Genomic DNA, 22,373 nt, shown 5'->3' on the forward strand with positions numbered 1-22,373 from the left:
TATCTTGAGTCTGCCAAACGGTTGAATCCGAGACAGGCTCGATGGTCGTTATTTTTCTCCTGTTTTGATTTTGTGGTTTCGTACCTTCCGGGCTCTAAGAATGTGAAGGCTGATGCCCTGTCAAGGAGTTTTGTGCCTGACTCTCCGGGTGTTCCTGAGCCGGCGGGTATTCTCAAAGAGGGGGTAATTTTGTCTGCCATCTCCCCTGATTTGCGGCGGGTGCTGCAAAAATTTCAGGCTGATAGACCTGACCGTTGCCCAGCGGAGAAACTGTTTGTCCCTGATAGATGGACTAGTAGAGTTATCTCTGAGATTGATTGTTCAGTGTTGGCTGGGCATCCTGGATTCTTTGGTACCAGAGATTTGGTGGCTAGATCCTTCTGGTGGCCGTCTTTGTCACGGGATGTGCGTTCTTTTGTGCAGTCCTGTGGGACTTGTGCTCGGGCTAAGCCCTGCTGTTCTCGTGCCAGTGGGTTGCTTTTGCCCTTGCCGGTCCCGAAGAGGCAATGGACGCATATTTCTATGGATTTTATTTCGGGTCTCCCCGTCTCTCAAAAGATGTCGGTCATTTGGGTGGTTTGTGATCGCTTTTCTAAGATGGTCCATTTGGTACCTTTGTCTAAATTGCCTTCCTCCTCTGATTTGGTGCCATTATTTTTCCAGCATGTGGTTCGTTTACATGGTATCCCGGAGAACATCGTTTCTGACAGAGGTTCCCAGTTTGTTTCGAGGTTTTGGCGATCCTTTTGTGCTAGGATGGGCATTGATTTGTCTTTCTCCTCGGCTTTCCATCCTCAGACAAATGGCCAAACCGAACGAACTAATCAAACTTTGGAAACATATCTGAGATGCTTTGTTTCTGCTGATCAGGATGATTGGGTGTCCTTTTTGCCGTTGGCTGAGTTCGCCCTTAATAATCGGGCCAGCTCGGCTACTTTGGCTTCACCGTTTTTCTGCAATTCTGGTTTCCATCCTCGTTTCTCTTCAGGGCAGGTTGAGTCTTCGGACTGTCCTGGTGTAGGCACTGTGGTGGATAGGTTGCAGCAGATTTGGACTCATGTGGTGGACAATTTGACATTGTCCCAGGAGAAGGCTCAACGTTTCGCTAACCGCCGGCGCTGTGTGGGTCCCCGACTTCGTGTTGGGGATTTGGTTTGGTTGTCGTCTCGTTATGTTCCTATGAAGGTTTCCTCTCCTAAGTTTAAGCCTCGTTTCATTGGCCCGTATAAGATTTCTGAGGTTATCAATCCTGTGTCATTTCGTTTGGCCCTTCCTGCTTCTTTTGCCATCCATAATGTGTTCCATAGGTCGTTATTGCGGAGATACCTGGCGCCTGTGGTTCCATCCGTTGATCCTCCTGCCCCGGTGTTGGTTGAGGGGGAGTTGGAGTATGTGGTGGAGAAGATTTTAGATTCTCGTGTTTCGAGACGGAAACTCCAGTACCTGGTCAAGTGGAAGGGTTATGGTCAGGAAGATAATTCCTGGGTTTTAGCCTCTGATGTTCATGCTGCCGATCTGGTTCGTGCCTTTCATTTGGCTCATCCTGGTCGGCCTGGGGGCTCTGGTGAGGGTTCGGTGACCCCTCCTCAAGGGGGGGGTACTGTTGTGAATTCTGTTGTCGGGCTCCCTCCTGTGGTCATGAATGGTACTTCGGCTGGTTCTGTCCATGGACTTCCTCTGGTGGGTGTTTCTGAGTTTCCTTCCTCAGGTGACGAGGTTAATTCGTTAGCTGGCTGCTCTATTTAACTCCACTTAGATCTTTGCTCCATGCCACCTGTCAATGTTCCAGTATTGGTCTAGTTCACTCCTGGATCGTTCTTGTGACCTGTCTTCCCAGCAGAAGCTAAGTTCCAGCTTGTATTTCTTTGGTTTGCTATTTTTCTGTAAAGCTCGCTATTTTTATTGTTGTCTTGCTTGCTGGAAGCTCTGGGACGCAGAGGGAGCGCCTCCGCACCGTGAGTCGGTGCGGAGGGTCTTTTTGCGCCCTCTGCGTGGTCTTTTTGTAGGTTTTTGTGCTGACCGCAAAGTAACCTTTCCTATCCTCGGTCTGTTCAGTAAGTCGGGCCTCACTTTGCTAAATCTATTTCATCTCTGTGTTTGTATTTTCATCTTTACTCACAGTCATTATATGTGGGGGGCTGCCTTTTCCTTTGGGGAATTTCTCTGAGGCAAGGTAGGCTTTATTTTTGCTATCTTCAGGGCTAGCTAGTTTCTTAGGCTGTGCCGAGTTGCATAGGGAGCGTTAGGCGCAATCCACGGCTATTTCTAGTGTGTTTGATAGGATTAGGGATTGCGGTCAGCAGAGTTCCCACGTCCCAGAGCTCGTCCTTTATTATCAGAAACTATCAGGTCATTCTGTGTGCTCTTAACCACCAGGTCCATTATTGTCCTGACCACCAGGTCATAACACTGCCCCTTATAAATCCCTAATTATAAACCCCACCCTAAGTTAACCCCTTGTGAATATAGCTACTCCCAATTCAGCAATTCACACCAATTCACACAGGTATCTGTTAAAGGCTTTGCAAATACCTCTTCACTGAATCACAAGTCACACTTACCGCCGTTCACACTTACGCTCAGTTCACACTCAGCTCGCTCACACTCGCTAAGCTGAAGACTTAAAGAATTTTTTTTTCTTTTTCCCCTCAGCTGCAATGCACCTTGCTGCTCAATGCACTTCCAAAAAGTTATGTCTTTCTCTCTCTGTCCCCCAGATAGATAGGACAAACCCGTATGACTGATGGCCTAAGGCTTTTTACAGGGACTCTAGCATGCTCCAGCCCCAACAAGTTGCCACCGTGCCTCCTGGGTATAGGTGCGGATCAGCAATGTGCAATTATCTGTCCTGCCAGTCTCTGAAGTAAAGCGTAGAGATCCTTACTCCCTCGGTATTCTGGCTACCAGATTCCTGTGCCTCAGAAGGAAGCAGTCTGCTCCTGGCTGGTCTCCTTCTGATATTCCTCTCCTGTGCTCTGCTTTCCTGCACACTCTCTGCAATATGTTTGCTTTAGTGTCTTCTTCCAGAAGCTGCAGCACTTCAGGCTCCAGGACTCTGTCCTGTCCCTCTGTCCTCCTGACAGGAACTGAACTCGGAACCCCTTTTCCCTCCAGATCAGGATGTTTTATAGGGGAGTTCACTTTAAACAGGCTTAGAGCTCCCCCTTCTGGCCTGGAGTGTGAACATGTTGCATGCATTGTTACCTGACTAAGAGATCTCCTTTATTGCCTTCAGACGTAACATCTCTCCCCCTGGTGGAAGAATGACATTACTGCAATGTCCAGGACCCTGGGGCGCTGCAAGAGCAGTGTGAAACGGTTGTTGGTTAGATAGCGGATAATGCTTCCACCTAGCCACCACCACCACCCACCACCACCTTGTCTTCCACACGGTCAAGTCTGAGTAGCCGTGAGTGTGGCCAGGATATTCCTCACCCTGATCCTCCTTCCTCCCACCATGCCGAGTGCCCTGAGACAACTGATCCCACACTTGGACACTCTGAAGAGCTGTTCAGTTTTCCATTTCAAGATTCAGAAGTCTCTGCCAGTCAACTTGAAGTGGGGAAAGATGAGATTGTATGTAGAGCTGTCCAAAGCTTTGACCAGCCCCGGTCACACGAAGGCGATGGTGGGAAAGTGTCACAAGAGGTGGACAATGATGAGACACAATTGCCAGAAAGTCAGGAGGAGTAGCAGGGTGCCGATGTGGAAGACGAGGTGGTGGATGACAGTGACTGACCCAACCTTGCAGGAGTACATGCATAGCGAGGACAGCAGCACAAATGGGGATGGAGGTATATCCCCCAAACAGGAAGGAAGAAGCAGTGTCGTGGCCACAGACAGAAGGCGTGCATCTGTTCCCCGTAACACTAACATGAGTGAAGTTGTGATTTCACCTGTGAGATCTTCCCAAGTCTGGCTATTTTTTTAAAGACTCTGCCGATAACCCCAAACAGGCCATTTGCAGCACCTGCCATGCCCGCATCAGCAGGGGTAGCAAAACCACCAGCCTGACCACCACCAGCATGATCAGGCACATGCAAGCAAAGGACCCGACTTTGTGGGCCGAACCCCAGGCTCCAGGACCACTGCCGGCTGGTTACAATACTGCTTCTTCCACTGTTTTGCGTAGAAGCCAATCCCCAATACACCATGCATGTGAAGATGCCTCTAGCCCTGCACCTGTTGTGGCCCACAGTCAAGGAACACCATCAGCAAGCCCGTCCACATCCTTGTGCCAGCACAGCGTTCAGTTGTCTATAACAGTCTTTGGAACGCAAGCGGAAATACCCAGCCAACGCCCCACAGGCCACAGTCCTTAATTCTAATATTTCTCTTCTGCTTGCGCTAGAAATGCTGCCTTTTAGGCTTGTTGAGATGGAAGCTTTCCACAACCTAATGGCGGCAGCCATCCCAATGTACTCGGTCCCCAGTCGCCACTATTTCTCCCAGTGAGCCCTACCAGCATTACACCAGCATGTGTCCCACAACATTACCCGTGCCCTCAACAATGCTGTTACCGGGAAAGTCCACCTAACCACGGACACGTGGACAAGTGCTTGTGGGCAGGGACGGTACATCTCAATGACCGCACACTGGGTTAACATAGTGGAAGCTGGGTCCAGGTCAGACTTTGGGATGGAACACATCCTCCCCACGCCGACGATTGTTGTCCCTAAGTCAATCAGGGTTGCCCCCACAGTCTACAGCTCCTGCACCTCCTCTTCATCCTCCATCTCTGAAATCAACACATCAGTCAGAAGCTGGAAGCACTGCCTTAGCCAAGCGGCAACAGGCTGTGCTGAAGCTAATCTGCATAGGTGACAAACCACACAATGCAGAAGAGTTGTGGACAGCGTTGAAAGAGCAGTCAGATGTTTGGATGACACCACTGAACCTACAGCCAGGCATGGTAGTGTGTGACAACGGCCGTAACCTGGTGGCGACTCTGAGGCAAGGTGAGCTCACATACGTACCTTGCTTAGCCGATGTGCTTAACCTCGTGGTTCAACGTTTTCTGAAACGCTACCAGATCTGCTAGTGAAAGTACGCTGCCTGTCTGCCCATTTTAGAAAGTCAGCTACAGCTTCAGCTGCCCTTGCCGTGCTTCTGCAGCGTTTTCAGCTTTCAGCTCACCGACTGTTGTGTGATGTCCCCACGCGCTGGAACTCTACGCTGCATATGTTGGAAAGGATTTGTGAGAAGAGGGCCGTTGTTGACTACCAGCATCAACAAGGCTGTCGAATTTTAGGTCAGACTCCACACATAAGACCTCAGGAGTGAACATGGATGTTAAACATACAGTCATGGCCAAAAGTATTGACACCCCTACAATTCTGTCAGATAATACTCATTTTCTTCCTGAAAATAATTGCAAACACAAATTATTTTGGTATTATTATCTTCATTTAATTTGCATTAAATGAAAAAACACAAAAGAGAATGAATCAAAAAGCAAAACATTGATCATTTCACACAAAACTCCAAAAATGGGCCAGACAAAAGTATTAGCACCCTCAGCCTAATACTTGGTTGCACAACCTTTAGCCAAAATAACTGCGACCAACCGCTTCCGGTAACCATCAATGAGTTTCTTACAATGCTCTGCTGGAATTTTAGACCATTCTTCTTTGGCAAACTGCTCCAGGTCCCTGATATTTGAAGGGTGCCTTCTCCAAACTGCCATTTTTAGATCTCTCCACAGGTGTTCTATGGGATTCAGGTCTGGACTCATTGCTTTCTCTTAAACCATTTTCTAGTGCTTTTTGAAGTGTGTTTTGGGTCACTGTCCTGCTGGAAGACCCATGACCTCTGAGGGAGACCCAGCTTTCTCACCCTGGACCCTACAATATGCTGCAAAATTTGTTGGTAGTCTTCAGACTTCATAATGCCATGCACACGGTCAAGCAGTCCAGTGCCAGAGGCAGCAAAGCAACCCCAAAACATCAGGGAACCTCCGCCATGTTTGACTGTAGGGACCGTATTCTTTTCTTTGAATGCCTCTTTTTTCTCTCCTGTAAATTCTATGTTGATGCCTTTGCCCCAAAAGGTCTACTTTTGTCTCATCTGACCAGAGAACATTCTTCCAAAACGTTTTAGGCTTTTTCAGGTAAGTTTTGGCAAACTCAAGCCTGGCTTTTTTATGTCTCGGGGTAAGAAGTGGGGTCTTCCTGGGTCTCATACCATACAGTCCCTTTTCATTCAGACGCCGACAGATAGTACGGGTTGACAGTTTTGTACCCTCGGACTGCAGGGCAGCTTGAACTTGTTTGGATGTTAGTCGAGGTTCTTTATCCAACATCCGCACAATCTTGCGTTGAAATCTCGTGTCAATTTTTCTTTTCCGTCCACATCGAGGGAGGTTAGCCACAGTGCCATGGGCTTTAAACTTCTTGATGACACTGCGCACGGTAGACACAGGAACATTCAGGTCTTTGGAGATGGACCTGTAGCCTTGAGATTGTTCATGCCTCCTCACAATTTGGTTTCTCAAGTCCTCAGACAGTTCTTTGGTCTTTTTTCTTTTCTCCATGCTCAATGTGGTACACACAAGAACACAGGACAGCGGTTGAGTCAACTTTAATCCATGTCAACTGGCTACAAGTGTGATTTAGTTATTGCCAACACCTGTTAGGTGCCACAGGTAAGTTACAGGTGCTGTTATTACACAAATTAGAGAAGCATCACATGATTTTTCGAACAGTGCCAATACTTTTGTCCATCCCCTTTTTTATGTTTGGTGTGGAATTATATCCAATTTGGCTTTAGGACAATTTTTTTGTGTTTTTTCATTTAAGACAAATTAAATGAAGATAATAATACCAAATAATTTGTGTTTGCAATCATTTTCAGGAAGAAAATGAGTATTATTTGACAGAATTGCAGGGGTGTCAATACTTTTGGCCATGACTGTACAGTATGCAACATCCTCCAAAACTTTGAGGACTGCACCAAGATGGTGAGCGGCGATGATGCCATAATTAGCATCACCATCCCGCTTCTCAGCATTCTGAAAAACTCTGCTCACACGAGGACATGGAGCAAGGAAACATACAGGGGGATTACACTCAGCCCAGCATCATGTCTTCTCAACGTGGATTGGTAGGCAATGAGGAGGAGGAGGAACAGGAGCTACTTTCATGTGCTATAGATGGTACAACAAACACATCTATATTAGCTTCTGTTCAGCGGGGATGGCCTGAGGACAGAAAGGAGGAGGATGAGGAAGAGGAGGACAGCATGGTCAGTCGTCCTGTTGGTGAGGACACGGAAGTCTTGCCTGTTAGCAGTCTGGCACACATGGCTGACTTTATGTTGCGCTGCTTTTCACGTGACCCTCTGATTATCAAAATCTTGGGTGACACTCATTACTGGTTGGTGACACTTCTAGACTCACGCTACAAGGAGAACTTTCAATCTCTTCTGCCTGAGGCAGAGAGGTGTACTAAAATGTTCTAGTACCACAGGGCCCTTGTAGTGGAATTACTTAGAACATTCCCATGTGAGAACGCTGGCAGCAGACGTCAGAGTTTGTTGTACAACCAAGGACTCCAAGCGAGAGAGACAGAAGTACAATCCAGCTCAGGCAGGGGAACAATGGCCAAGTTCTGGGACAGTTTTTTCAGACCCTCTGTTGTGAATTCTGTGGCAGAGCTCCCTCCTGTGGTCACAAGTGGTACTTCGGCTGGTTCTCTCTGTGAGCTTCCGTTGGTGGAGGAAAGTGGTACTGCGGCTTGAGTTTTCTTCCTCAGGTGATGTGGTGAAGTCGTTAGGTGCTGCTCTATTTAACTCCACCTAGTGCTTTGATCCTGGCCTCCAGTCAATGTTCTAGTATTGGACCTGTTTCCTCCTGGATCGTTCCTGTGGCCTGCTGCTCTGCATAGCTAAGTTCCTCTTTGCTTTTTGTTTGCTGTTTTTTTCAGTCCAGCTTGTCAATTTGTTTTTTTCTGCTTGCTGGAAGCTCTGGGACGCAGAGGGTGTACCTCCATGCCGTTAGTTCGGTACGGAGGGTCTTTTTGCCCCCTTGCGTGGTTTTTGTAGGGTTTTGTGTTGACCGCAAAGTTACCTTTCCTATCCTCGCTCTGTTCAGAAAGTTGGGCCTCACTTTGCTAAATCTATTTCATCTCTACATTTGTCTTTTCATCTTAACTCACAGTCATTATATGTGGGGGCTGCCTTTTCCTTTGGGGTATTTCTCTGAGGCAAGGTAGGCTTATTTTCTATTTCAGGCTAGCTAGTTTCTCAGGCCGTGCCGAGTTGCATAGGGAGCGTTAGGCGCAATCCACGGCTGCCTTTAGTGTGGTTGGAGAGGATTAGGGATTGCGGTCAGAGTTCCCAAGTCTCAGAGCTCGTTCTTGTTTTTTGGGTTATTGCCAGGTCACTGTATGTGCGCTGACCTCTATGTCCATTGTGGTACTGAATTACCTTTCATAACAACCCTCCCATCGTCGCGGCACAGGGGAGGCAAGATGTGCTGTCACAAGAAGTGCAATGTTTGGGAAGATGCTGAGGGAGTACCTTGCAGATCATACAAACGTCCTCCGTGATTCCTCTGTGCCTTTTAAAGGGAACCTGTCACCCCGTTTTTTGAGATTGAGATATAAATACTGTTAAATAGGGCCTGCGCTATGTGTTACTATAGTGTATGTAGTGTACCCCGATTCCCCACCTATGCTGAGAAATAACTTACCAAAGTTGCCGTTTTCGCCTGTCAATCAGGCTGGTCAGGTCGGGTGGGCGTGGTGACATCGCTGGTTCTTCCTCAGCTTTACGTTGGTGGCATAGTGGTGTCTGCATGTTGAGGTGACTAATCCACTGTGGGCACGTGAACAAGCAGCGCGCAATCTGCGCTGTCATCCCTTTCGTCGGTGGGGGCGGCCATCTTCCTGGGGCCGCGCGTGCGCAGATCGAGTGCTCTGCTGCACGGGGCTTCAGGAAAATGGCCACGGGATGCCGCGCGTGCGCATTAGAGATCGCGGCGGCCATTTTCCCAAAGCCGAGATGCAAACTCGGCTTTGGGAAAATGGCCACCGCGATCTCTAATGCGCATGCGCGGCATCCCGCGGCCATTTTCCTGAAGCCCTGTGCAGCAGAGCACTCGATCTGCGCACGCGCGGCCCCAGGAAGATGGCCGCCCCCACCGACGAAAGGGATGACAGCGCAGATCATGCGCTGCTTGTTCACGTGCCCACAGTGGATTAGTCACTTCAACAGGCGCACACCACTACGCCACCAACGTAAAGCTGAGGAAGAACCAGCGCTGTGAACACGCCCTCCCGACCTGACCAGCCTGATTGACAGGCGAAAACGGCGACTTTGGTAAGTTATTTCTCAGCATAGGTGGGGAATCGGGGTACACTACATACACTATAGTAACACACAGCACAGGCCCCATTTAACAATATTTATATCTCAATCTCAAAAAACGGGGGTGACAGGTTCCCTTTAATTATTGGGTATCCAAGCTGGACACGTGGCATGAACTGGCTCTCTACACCTTGGAGGTCCTGGCCTGCCCTGCTGTTAGAGTTCTGTCAGAGCGGGTTTTTAGTGCCGCTGGTGGAATTATAACAGATAAGCGCATCCGCCTGTCAACTGAAAATGCCGACACAATTACTTCAAAGGCACATCACCTCATTATCTATCCGTGTCAGCCCTGAACCAAACCATCATTTGTCTCCCTTCCTTGGATTTCTATGGAGTCCAGTGCGTGGAGCAGCAGCCATTCGGACTGACCTCATTATTCCTCAGCGTGGTGCCTGCTCTTGCACAACAGGCTCAGATGAGAACCTCCAACACTCAGACTCCATTTTTTCTTAGGATGAGCTTCACTTTCCTTTCTCTATCATGTATCAAAAGGTTTTGTACCACCTCACCTCTCTTCCCATCATACATGTGACACTTTCAGTCATCATACTGCGCAACACAGAGTATTTTAGCTTTTTTCGAGTCTGAGACTTGGGAACTTTAAGAAACCCTGAAATACAACACCGCTTTACAGAAGTATTTTTAATTGAACGATGACATAAAAATTCACCAGAAATCTTCCCAAGTCCAAAAGGATGACTCTACTTTACAAAATACAGTACAAAAAAAATAAAAATAGAAAAGTTCTTTATAATTTGTCCTTCAGGTCACGTCTGCTTCATTGGAGCAGGGATATTGGCAGAGGCTTGCTCCAGGAATGCCAGAGGCCCTTGTGACATCTCGCTCGGCTTCTTAGGCGGACCATTAATCTCCTCTAGGACTTGCTGCCAGCTCCGCAACTTAGCCAGGTGCTTCTGAATGAGCGCTTCCTTCCTCTGCAGCTCGCTCCGAAGTTCTGTCACATCCTATCAGGAGCAAATGTAGAAAAAAAAGGCAATTTATAAAGGTAGCAAGGTATGGATGGTGGCAAAGCAGCAAACAATGCTCCCTGGCAGGAGAAGATTTGCTGCTATCTCTACTATGGTTATATTTAATGGGGTTTTCTAAGATCTGAAAAACATGGCTACTTTCTAGTAACAGCAGCATATCTGTCAGCCAGATACAGTAGGGGAAATAAGTATTTGATCCCTTGCTGATTTTGTAAGGTTGCCCACTGACAAAGACATGAACAGTCTATAATTTTAAAAGGTAGGCAAATTTTAACATTGAAAAAAAAAAAAAAAAAAAAAAAAAAAATCACATTGTATAAATTATATAAATTTATTTACATTTTGCAGTGAGAAATAAGTATTTTATCCCCTACCAACCATTAAAGAGTTCTGGCTCCTACAGACCAGTTAGATGCTCCTAATCAACTCGTTACCTGCAGTAAAGACAGCTGTCTTCCATAGTCACCTTTATAAACAACTCCTGTCCACAGACTCAGTCAGACTCTAACCTCAACAACATGGGCAAGACCTAAGAGCTTTATAAGGATGTCAGGGGCAAGATCACAGACCTGCACAAAACTGGAATGGGCTACAGAACCATAAGTTACACATTGGGTGAGAAGGAGACAACTGTTGGTGCAATAGTAAGAAAATGGAAGAAATACAAAATGACTGTCAATCGTCATCGATCTGGGGCACCATGCAAAATCTCACCTCGTGGGGTATCCTTGATCATGAGGAAGGTGAGAGATCAGCCTAAAACTACACGGGGAGAACTTGTTAATGATCTCAAGGCAGCTGGAACCACAGTCACTATGAAAACCATTGGTAACACATTACGCCGTAAAGGTTTAAAATCTTGCAGTGCCCGCAAGGTCCTCCTGCTCAAAGGCGGCACATGTGCAGGCCCGTCTGAAATTTGAAAATGAACACCTGGATGATTCTGTGAGTGACTGGGAGAAGGTACTGTGGTCAGATGAGACAAATATTTAGCTCTTTGGCATTAACCAGACTCGCCGTGTTTGGAGGAAGAGAAATGCTGTCTAGGACCAAAAGAACACCATCCCCACTGTCAAGCATGGAGGTGGAAACATTATGTTTTGGAGGCGTTTCTCTGTTAAGGGAACAGGATTACTTCATCGCATCAATGGGGGAATGGATGGAGCCATGTACCGTAAAATCCTGAGTGACAACCTCCTTCCCTCTGCCAGGACATTAAAAATGGATCGTGGCCAAGTCTTCCAGCAAGACAATGACCCAAAACATACAGCCAAGGCAACAAAGGAGTGGCTCAAAAAGAAGCACATTAAGGTCATGGAGTGGCCTAGCCAGTCTCCAGACCTTAATCCCATAGAAAACTTATGGAGGGAGATGAAGCTCCGAGTTGCTAAGCGACAGCCTCAAAATCTTAACGATTTAGAGATGATCTGCAAAAAGGAGTGGGCCAAAATTCACCTGACATGTGCGCAAACCTCATCAACTACAAAAAACTTCTGACTGCTGTGCTTGCCAACAAGGGTTTTGCCACCAAGTATTAAATCTTGTTTGCCAGAGGGATCAAATACTTATTTCTCACAGCAAAATGCAAAAACATTTATATAATTTCTACAATGTGATTTTCTGGATTTTATTTTTGATATTCTATATCTCAATGTTAAAATTAACCTACCTTTAAAATTACAGACTGTTCATGTCTTTATTAGTGTGCAAACTTACAAAATAGGCAAGGGATCAAATACTTATTTCCTCCACTGTATGTCTGGTACTGCAGCTCAGCTTCGTGGAAATTAATGTGGACAGATGTTTCTAGAATGAAGCAGCCATGGTTTTCTAATCCTTCTGGACACTCCCTGTAGGATCTCTCCATGAATAGCAGATTTGCATTAGATTTTTCTGCATTTTATCTTTATGTAACACGAGCTATTTTGCTGGGAAATTGCAGCAGATTTCAGCCTATGCGTTGCAAAAAGTGAAATCTACAATTAATTCCACGAAACGAATTAACGCACCAATTTCTGCACAAAAATCTTCAGCAACGTATAAATGAGATTGATCATGTCAATCAGTAAGCTGGCACTGTTACTTTCTGGATTTCCACATGCAAATCCACCTGGGACATCAGCCACAAATATGCAACACGTGAACATACTTGTCAGGCTGCGGCTGCCTTAAAGGCACTTGTACGAAATATAGTGTTAATCTATTTACATCCGTAACAGTCCCGCACAGCGCTTCATCAGTCTAAGGCTTCTCTCACACTTCCGTCTTGCAAATCTGCACAGGATCCGTCAAGACGTTGAAATTACAGATCCTGTGCAGATTGTGGAAAACGTGTGCACTTGGCCTGTCTTTCTGACGGACCCGTCAAGCCTATGTGCACCTGTTGTGTATGCGTCTTCGCAGCGGTTTTCCACTGCAAAAAACGCATACACAACACAAACCAGGTTAAAAAAAAATGTTAAAAAAATTGCAGTATCCTCACCTACCGGCGTTCCCACGCAAAGGCAGCATCAATAGTAAAAAGAGAAAGAGAGCGAGCGAGAAAAAAATTTCCCTAATGGGAAATTCTTCCACGCATGCTCAGTTTGAAAAGACGGGACCCGTCGCTGGATTCCTGCTTTTCACAGGCAGCAATGCATCCTGGGCCCATAGGCTTCCATTGTAGCCAGTGACGGGCAGCGCAGCATGCATCGCTGACCGATTTTCCGACGTGCAGAAAAAGCGTTCCTCTGAACATTTTCTCTGCCCGACAGACTGTTTTGTTTTTTTTTTTGTTTTTTTACACAGGATCCAGTGCCTGACAGATGAAACGGACGGCCATCCGTCACAAATACAAGTCTATGGGAAAATCCAGGATCCTGCATTCTCAAAAAGCGACAGATTGTGACGGGAGCTGAAAGACGGAAGTGTGAAAGAGGCCTTACAGTGGACACATCTGCCACCTGTCCGACCATGCTGACTTACAGTGAGGTCTGTTGGAGTACACAGGTAGACGGGTAAAGTGATAGACGCTTTTATCTCTTGTGCCGGGCTGGGTGGGGCTGCACCTGACTTATCTAGTGTGTTATGCCTGTAAGTGGCACAACTCCTTTATTGCAGCCTTGTACATACAAGTGTGGCCGTGAAAGGTGCTGAAGCTTTGGCTCTTTCATAGCGCTAATCAGTGCGGACCCTAAAGACAAGTCAGGAATGTTTAAGGGGAATCTGTCAGCAGAGAATGACTATTCTAATCAAGCAAAGGTCCTCAGTGAACCCCCTTGTTGTGGCCAAACAGTCCCATGCAGTTTCCCACCTGCTTGTCCCCCCCCCCCCTTTAATTTGGTTTGACAGCTCTGGCTTTATAAAGTCAGAAAAAGGGAAAACAAGTAGGTGGGAAGATGCACTGAACTGTTTGGCCACATCAGTGGTGCACCAAGCGCCTGTTCTTGGTTGGACCAGTCTTCAGCGCCGACAGTCCCTTTTAAACATGTTAAACACATTGAATGTCTGCTGGGCGAGCGATGATTCAGCTGGCAGACATCCCATCTGTCTGTCTCATACAGAGGGGCGCGCGTTCTGTGTTCTCTATGAGGGAGCTATTGCTTGGCATGTCTGGCTGCAAATCATCTTGGGGTGACAATGACCGGCAGGCCAAAATCAGACATTCCATTTAATTATCCCCCCCAACAAATTGTCAGGGGGATTCCAGACACAGACTGTGGGACGATCCTGGCGATATCGGTGGGCTCAGATGACATTAATCGAATGTGTATGGAGGTTTAAGTCCTGGAGACCTCTTTGAGATAAGTCAGTTTGCTATGGAGACATCCTACTTAGGAGTAGTGAGGGGATGACATGGTCCTCACAGTAGGATATTCACCTCCTTAATAACCTGCTCCGGCTTCTGGACAGACAGCTGTAACCTCTTCTGTAGGAAGAAACATTCTGTTTGTCTGGCCACATCCAGAAACTTCTGAATACACTGTTCAACACCTGAGGAGGAGAGGAGACGACAGGGAACAACTTAGACTGGTGCTACCACATAACAGACGCAGCGTGGACCCCTGGGCTGGGGCTGTAGACAGACAATGGCAGCAAAGCGCTTTCACAACATTTCAGCAGTAAGGGGACCATCTACTAAGTCTCCGTGCCCTTCTGAAATGACGGAAACTTTTAGAAACAAGTATAAAATGAAGTTCACGTGAGTCTATGGCCTCGTTGGTGAATTATCTAAATTCTGTCACATTTCCACACTCCTGGCATTTATCCCCCCCTCCTTGTATTGCGTCCTGTATGCTGAAAATGTGGTATCCTCCCCACCATCGAGTACAGGGCATTACACATTAGACGCCTCATTTCCACTCATCTCACCTTTCCTCCATGTCATGTTTCCTCATGCTGGGCAGCAGACTGTACAGTTCAGTATCGGAGCTGTGTTATATTATATTACCTTGTAACTGTGGGAAATGTCTGTGGGATAGGACAGGAATCATGGAATCTGTAGTTCTTTACATACGTAATTTAGCCAACAAAAGCCAAAGCATCGTCAAAAAAGGTAATGGTGAGAAACAGCGACCTCTGAGAAATGGTTTGGTATGGAGAGCGATGTGGATACTTGAGGTAAAAGTAGTAAAACCCCTATAAATGACAGAGACGCAGCTTCTCGGGATGTGTTACCTGTGCGGATCTCCTCCTGGTCTGTGCCGTTCACATAGTCCTGGCTCACGAGAGAAGCAAAGCAAGCCTGTAAGAGAGGAAAACCATTCACATCTACCATTTCTGAGGCGGCCATGTTACAGCGCTGCCCCGACTAGACGCCCTCCTCTTAGGAGCAAGAGTCTTAGAGATCAACTAAAGTGTGAGCGACATCCGCCTTCTCCGCCAAGAAGCTGAGGGAAACCATGAAACTGACAGAGGGCAGGAACACGGCTGCTCAGCAAGCACCCAGGAGAGGACGGGACATGTCTGATCTCCATGCCCGGCCGGGCAGTCCGGGAAGGACTGGGGTCACACACCCCTAAAGTACAGACATTGTAGTAAGGGATGCTGTGTGTCGCTCAGGGTGCACAGACCAGACATTGTCCCGGTGCACCGAGTACCGGAAACACTAACAATTTCTACTGTATTTCAGTGATTTCCAGCTGTTACCGGACTACAACTCCCAGCACTCCCTACCACACATACTGAGAGTTGTGATTTCCTAACAGGTTGGACACCATAGATGTAGACTGGCTGCATTTACATGCACCGCCCTGTTTCTTCTTGTGGAGAGTGACATGCCAGAGTATGGAGGCTTATAGGCCATACAATGCTCCTCTGGGAAATTAAATATGCAAATTGTTTCTTCACAGAGTAAGAGGACTTGAACTCTAGCGACACCTACTGGAAGTAGCAATCCAAAAAGTCAATATCGACCCTTTAACGAGCCTTGCCATATGACTTAGGGTACCGTCACACACTGCCATTTCGATCGCTACGACGGTACGATTCGTGACGTTCCATCGATATCGTTATGATATCGCTGTGTCTGACACGCAGCAGCGATCAGGGATCCTGCTGAGAATCGTACGTCGTAGCAGATTGTTTAGAACTTTCTTTCGTCGCTGGATCTCCCGCTGGCATCGCTAGATCGGTGTGTGTGACACCGATCTAGCGATGCGTTCGCTTGTTACCAGGGTAAACATCGGGTTACTAAGCGCAGGGCCGCGCTTAGTAACCCGATGTTTACCCTGGTTACAAGCGTAAAACAAAAAAAAAAACAAACAGCACATACTTACATTCCGGTGTCCGTCAGGTCCCTTGCCGTCTGCTTCCCGCACTCAGTGACTGCCGGCCGTAAAGTGAAAGCAGAGCACAGCGGTGACGTCACCGCTGTGCTGTGCTTTCACTTTCACTTTACGGCCGGCAGTCACTGAGTGCGGGAAGCAGACGGCAAGGGACCTGACGGACACCGGAATGTAAGACTATACTAGACTATACTAGACATGTCACTCTAAACATGGAGAGATATTACCCCGTAGACCCCAGTCAGAGGCCTCTCATACACCAAATCAGATCTCATACTTTGCACTGAGGAGGAGTTACAGCTCCAAACATGTCTGCAAATTCAGATTGTGGTTTGGCTTTTATCCTAAGTCATGTGGCAAGGCTCGTTAAAGGGTTAATAGTGACTTTTAGGTTTGCTACTTACAGTAACTGATCTTAGACGGCGCAACTTGTATGGATAAAGTCTCAGTGTAGCCGCTCCCAGCATTACCATAACAAATCACTGGACACCATCAAGACACATTCAAACAATACTTTCTTTTTGAGGGGGAGCAAGTCCAACAACCATCTTCAGGGAGTGGCTGCTCTTTTTTCTTTGTTTGGAGATTTTTTTTCTGCTAAGTGTCACTGGAACAGTTTTCCTTTTTTTTTTTTTTTTTTATCCTGAAGTGGTCACTGCAGCCTCGTGATTGGACAGTGCACAGTTTGGAGAACTTTCGAAACCTCTGGATCCACTTTAAAGAAGTGTCTTGTTTTGTTTTTCTCTAAAGGTTTTGAAAAAGGGCTGGTAGGATGAAGAATAAAATCAGCTTAAAAACGGTTACTTTTTATTTCATACACCAATAGTACACAAGAAGATTAGACACTCAGTATTAGGTTTTCAGAGAAATCTGCTTCCATCTCCTCCTGGACCGATCGCTTTAAAAATTCTCAATTGTTGGATCATTCGGAATTCACTGTTCCATTACTGAGACGGGAGATGACAGTTGGTGCCGGTAAGATTCTATATAGATGGAGGAGCTAAAGGCAGAGCTCCTCCCACCTCTGATCCACAGGGAATCTCATCAGCACCAACTGTCATCTCCCGGCCCAGTAATGGGATTTTGAGAATAAGACGAGTCTTGAAGGAGAAGGAAGCAGAAATCACTCATACGATATATTACAGAGGGTCTAATCTTCATGTCTACTATCAATTTATGACAGAAAAATTAGAACAGCGGCTACTTTTTTTTTTTTTTTTAATAAAAAACGCCTCACCATATTAGCAGCACAGTGGATTTCCCATAGAAATGAATAGGAAGTTTTCCAATTGTTTTTCAAGAGGATTTGGGAGCAGGTACAGTCCAAAAATTAGTCCTCAAAAACTCAGTGTGAACATGGCCTTATGGTGCCTTCACATTGTGTCTATGCACCAGGTCAGCTGGGGAGCTCAGGAGCTGGGGGGGGGGGGCTGCAGAGCTCAGGAGCTGGGGGGGGGGGCTGCAGAGCTCAGGAGCTGGGGGGGGGGGGGGGCTGCAGAGCTCAGGAGCTGGGGGGGGGCTGCAGAGCTCAGGAGCTGGGGGGGGGGGCTGCAGAGCTCAGGAGCTGGGGGGGGGGGGGCTGCAGAGCTCAGGAGCTGGGGGGGGGGCTGCAGAGCTCAGGAGCTGGGGGGGGGGCTGCAGAGCTCAGGAGCTGGGGGGGGGGCTGCAGAGCTCAGGAGCTGGGGGGGGGCTGCAGAGCTCAGGAGCTGGGGGGGGCTGCAGAGCTCAGGAGCTGGGGGGGGGGCTGCAGAGCTCAGGAGCTGGGGGGGGGCTGCAGAGCTCAGGAGCTGGGGGGGGGGCTGCAGAGCTCAGGAGCTGGGGGGGGGGCTGCAGAGCTCAGGAGCTGGGGGGGGCTGCAGAGCTCAGGAGCTGGGGGGGGGGCTGCAGAGCTCAGGAGCTGGGGGGGGGGCTGCAGAGCTCAGGAGCTGGGGGGGGCTGCAGAGCTCAGGAGCTGGGGGGGGCTGCAGAGCTCAGGAGCTGGGGGGGGCTGCAGAGCTCAGGAGCTGGGGGGGCTGCAGAGCTCAGGAGCTGGGGGGGCTGCAGAGCTCAGGAGCTGGGGGGGCTGCAGAGCTCAGGAGCTGGGGGGGCTGCAGAGCTCAGGAGCTGGGGGGGCTGCAGAGCTCAGGAGCTGGGGGGGCTGCAGAGCTCAGGAGCTGGGGGGGCTGCAGAGCTCAGGAGCTGGGGGGGCTGCAGAGCTCAGGAGCTGGGGGGGCTGCAGAGCTCAGGAGCTGGGGGGGCTGCAGAGCTCAGGAGCTGGGGGGGCTGCAGAGCTCAGGAGCTGGGGGGGCTGCAGAGCTCAGGAGCTGGGGGGGCTGCAGAGCTCAGGAGCTGGGGGGGCTGCAGAGCTCAGGAGCTGGGGGGGCTGCAGAGCTCAGGAGCTGGGGGGGCTGCAGAGCTCAGGAGCTGGGGGGGCTGCAGAGCTCAGGAGCTGGGGGGGCTGCAGAGCTCAGGAGCTGGGGGGGCTGCAGAGCTCAGGAGCTGGGGGGGCTGCAGAGCTCAGGAGCTGGGGGGGCTGCAGAGCTCAGGAGCTGGGGGGGCTGCAGAGCTCAGGAGCTGGGGGGGCTGCAGAGCTCAGGAGCTGGGGGGGCTGCAGAGCTCAGGAGCTGGGGGGGCTGCAGAGCTCAGGAGCTGGGGGGGCTGCAGAGCTCAGGAGCTGGGGGGGCTGCAGAGCTCAGGAGCTGGGGGGGCTGCAGAGCTCAGGAGCTGGGGGGGCTGCAGAGCTCAGGAGCTGGGGGGGCTGCAGAGCTCAGGAGCTGGGGGGGCTGCAGAGCTCAGGAGCTGGGGGGGCTGCAGAGCTCAGGAGCTGGGGGGGCTGCAGAGCTCAGGAGCTGGGGGGGCTGCAGAGCTCAGGAGCTGGGGGGGCTGCAGAGCTCAGGAGCTGGGGGGGCTGCAGAGCTCAGGAGCTGGGGGGGCTGCAGAGCTCAGGAGCTGGGGGGGCTGCAGAGCTCAGGAGCTGGGGGGGCTGCAGAGCTCAGGAGCTGGGGGGGCTGCAGAGCTCAGGAGCTGGGGGGGCTGCAGAGCTCAGGAGCTGGGGGGGCTGCAGAGCTCAGGAGCTGGGGGGGCTGCAGAGCTCAGGAGCTGGGGGGGCTGCAGAGCTCAGGAGCTGGGGGGGCTGCAGAGCTCAGGAGCTGGGGGGGCTGCAGAGCTCAGGAGCTGGGGGGGCTGCAGAGCTCAGGAGCTGGGGGGGCTGCAGAGCTCAGGAGCTGGGGGGGCTGCAGAGCTCAGGAGCTGGGGGGGCTGCAGAGCTCAGGAGCTGGGGGGGCTGCAGAGCTCAGGAGCTGGGGGGGCTGCAGAGCTCAGGAGCTGGGGGGGCTGCAGAGCTCAGGAGCTGGGGGGGCTGCAGAGCTCAGGAGCTGGGGGGGCTGCAGAGCTCAGGAGCTGGGGGGGCTGCAGAGCTCAGGAGCTGGGGGGGCTGCAGAGCTCAGGAGCTGGGGGGGCTGCAGAGCTCAGGAGCTGGGGGGGCTGCAGAGCTCAGGAGCTGGGGGGGCTGCAGAGCTCAGGAGCTGGGGGGGCTGCAGAGCTCAGGAGCTGGGGGGGCTGCAGAGCTCAGGAGCTGGGGGGGCTGCAGAGCTCAGGAGCTGGGGGGGCTGCAGAGCTCAGGAGCTGGGGGGGCTGCAGAGCTCAGGAGCTGGGGGGGCTGCAGAGCTCAGGAGCTGGGGGGGCTGCAGAGCTCAGGAGCTGGGGGGGCTGCAGAGCTCAGGAGCTGGGGGGGCTGCAGAGCTCAGGAGCTGGGGGGGCTGCAGAGCTCAGGAGCTGGGGGGGCTGCAGAGCTCAGGAGCTGGGGGGGCTGCAGAGCTCAGGAGCTGGGGGGGCTGCAGAGCTCAGGAGCTGGGGGGGCTGCAGAGCTCAGGAGCTGGGGGGGCTGCAGAGCTCAGGAGCTGGGGGGGCTGCAGAGCTCAGGAGCTGGGGGGGGCTGCAGAGCTCAGGAGCTGGGGGGGCTGCAGAGCTCAGGAGCTGGGGGGGCTGCAGAGCTCAGGAGCTGGGGGGGCTGCAGAGCTCAGGAGCTGGGGGGGCTGCAGAGCTCAGGAGCTGGGGGGGCTGCAGAGCTCAGGAGCTGGGGGGGCTGCAGAGCTCAGGAGCTGGGGGGGCTGCAGAGCTCAGGAGCTGGGGGGGCTGCAGAGCTCAGGAGCTGGGGGGGCTGCAGAGCTCAGGAGCTGGGGGGGCTGCAGAGCTCAGGAGCTGGGGGGGCTGCAGAGCTCAGGAGCTGGGGGGGCTGCAGAGCTCTGGAGCTGGGGGGGGCTGCAGAGCTCAGGAGCTGGGGGGGCTGCAGAGCTCAGGAGCTGGGGGGGCTGCAGAGCTCAGGAGCTGGGGGGGCTGCAGAGCTCAGGAGCTGGGGGGGCTGCAGAGCTCAGGAGCTGGGGGGGCTGCAGAGCTCAGGAGCTGGGGGGGCTGCAGAGCTCAGGAGCTGGGGGGGCTGCAGAGCTCAGGAGCTGGGGGGGGGGGGGCTGCAGAGCTGCAGGTGTATGATGTAGGGGGGAGAAGCACTGGTGCATGCTGGGACTTGTAGTACACACCAAGATGTCAGGTATACAGCTCCAGAGCTGGGGGTTGCAGTGCCCCACGTGTATGATGTAGGGGGGGAGCACTAGTGCACTGTGTGCATGCTGGGACTTGTAGTGCGGCTGCAGACCACTAATATACACCTCCCCCCCGTCCGTCCCTCCCTCTATCATCTGCAGACTGTGGCTGTCCAGCTGCTGTGGAACTACAACTCCCAGCATGTTGCCGTCATCAGGGAATGCTGGGAGTTGTAGTCGGACGGCCTCAGTTTGCAGACTGCACGTTCCTACCTCGAACGAGGACTCCAGCTCGTCCACCAGGGTGCTGTTCGGGTTCTTCGCCCCCGGAGGCGTAGACATGAGCCCAGGCCCTGCTCCAGGCTGCATGGGCGGCGGAGGCCCGGGAGGCTGCCCGGAGAACATCCCGCTGAGAGAAGACGCCATGAAACAGAACAAAACCGGGCTAATGACGTCACCGGAAGCGTTTCCTCGTAACAACTACTGGCATGCGGCCGCCGCCGCCATCTTTGATTTGGTAACTGGGTTTTTTTTTAATGCTTTATTTTGGGAACAGAATGTGATTCCCAACACCAGAGTATGTTATATGTCAGGGGCTGGGAATCACGACACAGTGGTAAAGCGTGGAATAACAGTTACAGTCATGTTGTTTCTTAGCCACCAGGTGGCGCCGTAGTACTGGGCTAGAAACGAGACGAGGGACCGCGCTGCTCAGACTCGCACTGCTGTGGGGACTTCTGCTGGGGAAAGTCATTGCATAGGACTGACCATTCCCGTCCTGCACTTGTGCGCATGAGCAGAAGATGATGTTCTTCACTGTCCTACAGTCATAGATGTAAGAGCCAGAGCTGCTTTTTGCTTGTTTCTTGCTATAGCGACTTTGGTTTTTTTTAGGGGTCAAAGAACCAGACAGGTGAATATTGATATATATATATATATATTTTTTTTTTTACAGTTGTGATAAAAATAAATACATATCACTTATGTCGCCATTTTCCAAGACCTGTAACATTTTCATTTTTCAGGATCGGGGGCCGTGAGATCTTATTTTTTGCGCCCGAGGGGTTTTTATTGATGCCACTTTGCAATGTTGCAGCGACCAAAAACCATAATTCTGTCGTTTTCTCGTTATGCTGCTTACTGAGTGGATTAATTCATTCATGTTATATTTTAATACATCGTTATATAATAACTAGCTATTGAACCCGTTGTACGCCCGGGTGGCGAGCATTTATATTGGTATATGGTCTCCTTCCTGTCATGTGCTGCTCCATCCTGCGCCCCCATCCTGTCATGTGCTGCTCCATCCTGCGTCCCCATCCTGTCATGTGCAGCTCCATCCTGCGCCCCCATTCTGTCATGTGCTGCTCCATCCTGCGTCCCCATCCTGTCATGTGCTGCTCCATCCTGCGTCCCCATCCTGTCATGTGCTGCTCCATCCTGCGTCCCCATCCTGTCATGTGCAGCTCCATCCTGCGCCCCCATTCTGTCATGTGCTGCTCCATCCTGCGCCCCCGTTCTGTCATGTGCTGCTCCATCCTGCGTCCCCATCCTGTCATGTGCTGCTCCCATCCTGCGCCCCCGTTCTGACATGTGCTGCTCCCATCCTGCGCCCCCGTTCTGTCATGTGCTGCTCCATCCTGCGCCCCCATTCTGTCATGTGCTGCACCCATCCTGCGCCCCCGTTCTGTCATGTGCTGCTCCATCCTGCGCCCCCATTCTGTCATGTGCTGCAC

At 50.8% G+C, this 22,373-nt stretch overlaps 1 protein-coding gene across 1 annotated transcript; it reads right to left on the reverse strand.

Moving 5' to 3' along the window:
• Window positions 1-9,993: 9,993 nt before the first annotated feature.
• On the reverse strand, window positions 9,994-21,109 carry MED28 (mediator complex subunit 28). Its single transcript, XM_069744695.1, has 4 exons — window positions 20,911-21,109; window positions 15,012-15,078; window positions 14,215-14,327; window positions 9,994-10,331 (listed from the first exon to the last, which is right to left on the reverse strand). Exons 1-4 carry the CDS (start codon window positions 21,061-21,063, stop codon window positions 10,134-10,136), a joined length of 531 nt encoding a protein of 176 aa, XP_069600796.1. The 5' UTR covers window positions 21,064-21,109; the 3' UTR covers window positions 9,994-10,133.
• Window positions 21,110-22,373: the final 1,264 nt, after the last annotated feature.

Source organism: Ranitomeya imitator, chromosome 1 (assembly GCF_032444005.1).
Source record: "Ranitomeya imitator isolate aRanImi1 chromosome 1, aRanImi1.pri, whole genome shotgun sequence".
NCBI classification, from domain to species: domain Eukaryota; kingdom Metazoa; phylum Chordata; class Amphibia; order Anura; family Dendrobatidae; genus Ranitomeya; species Ranitomeya imitator.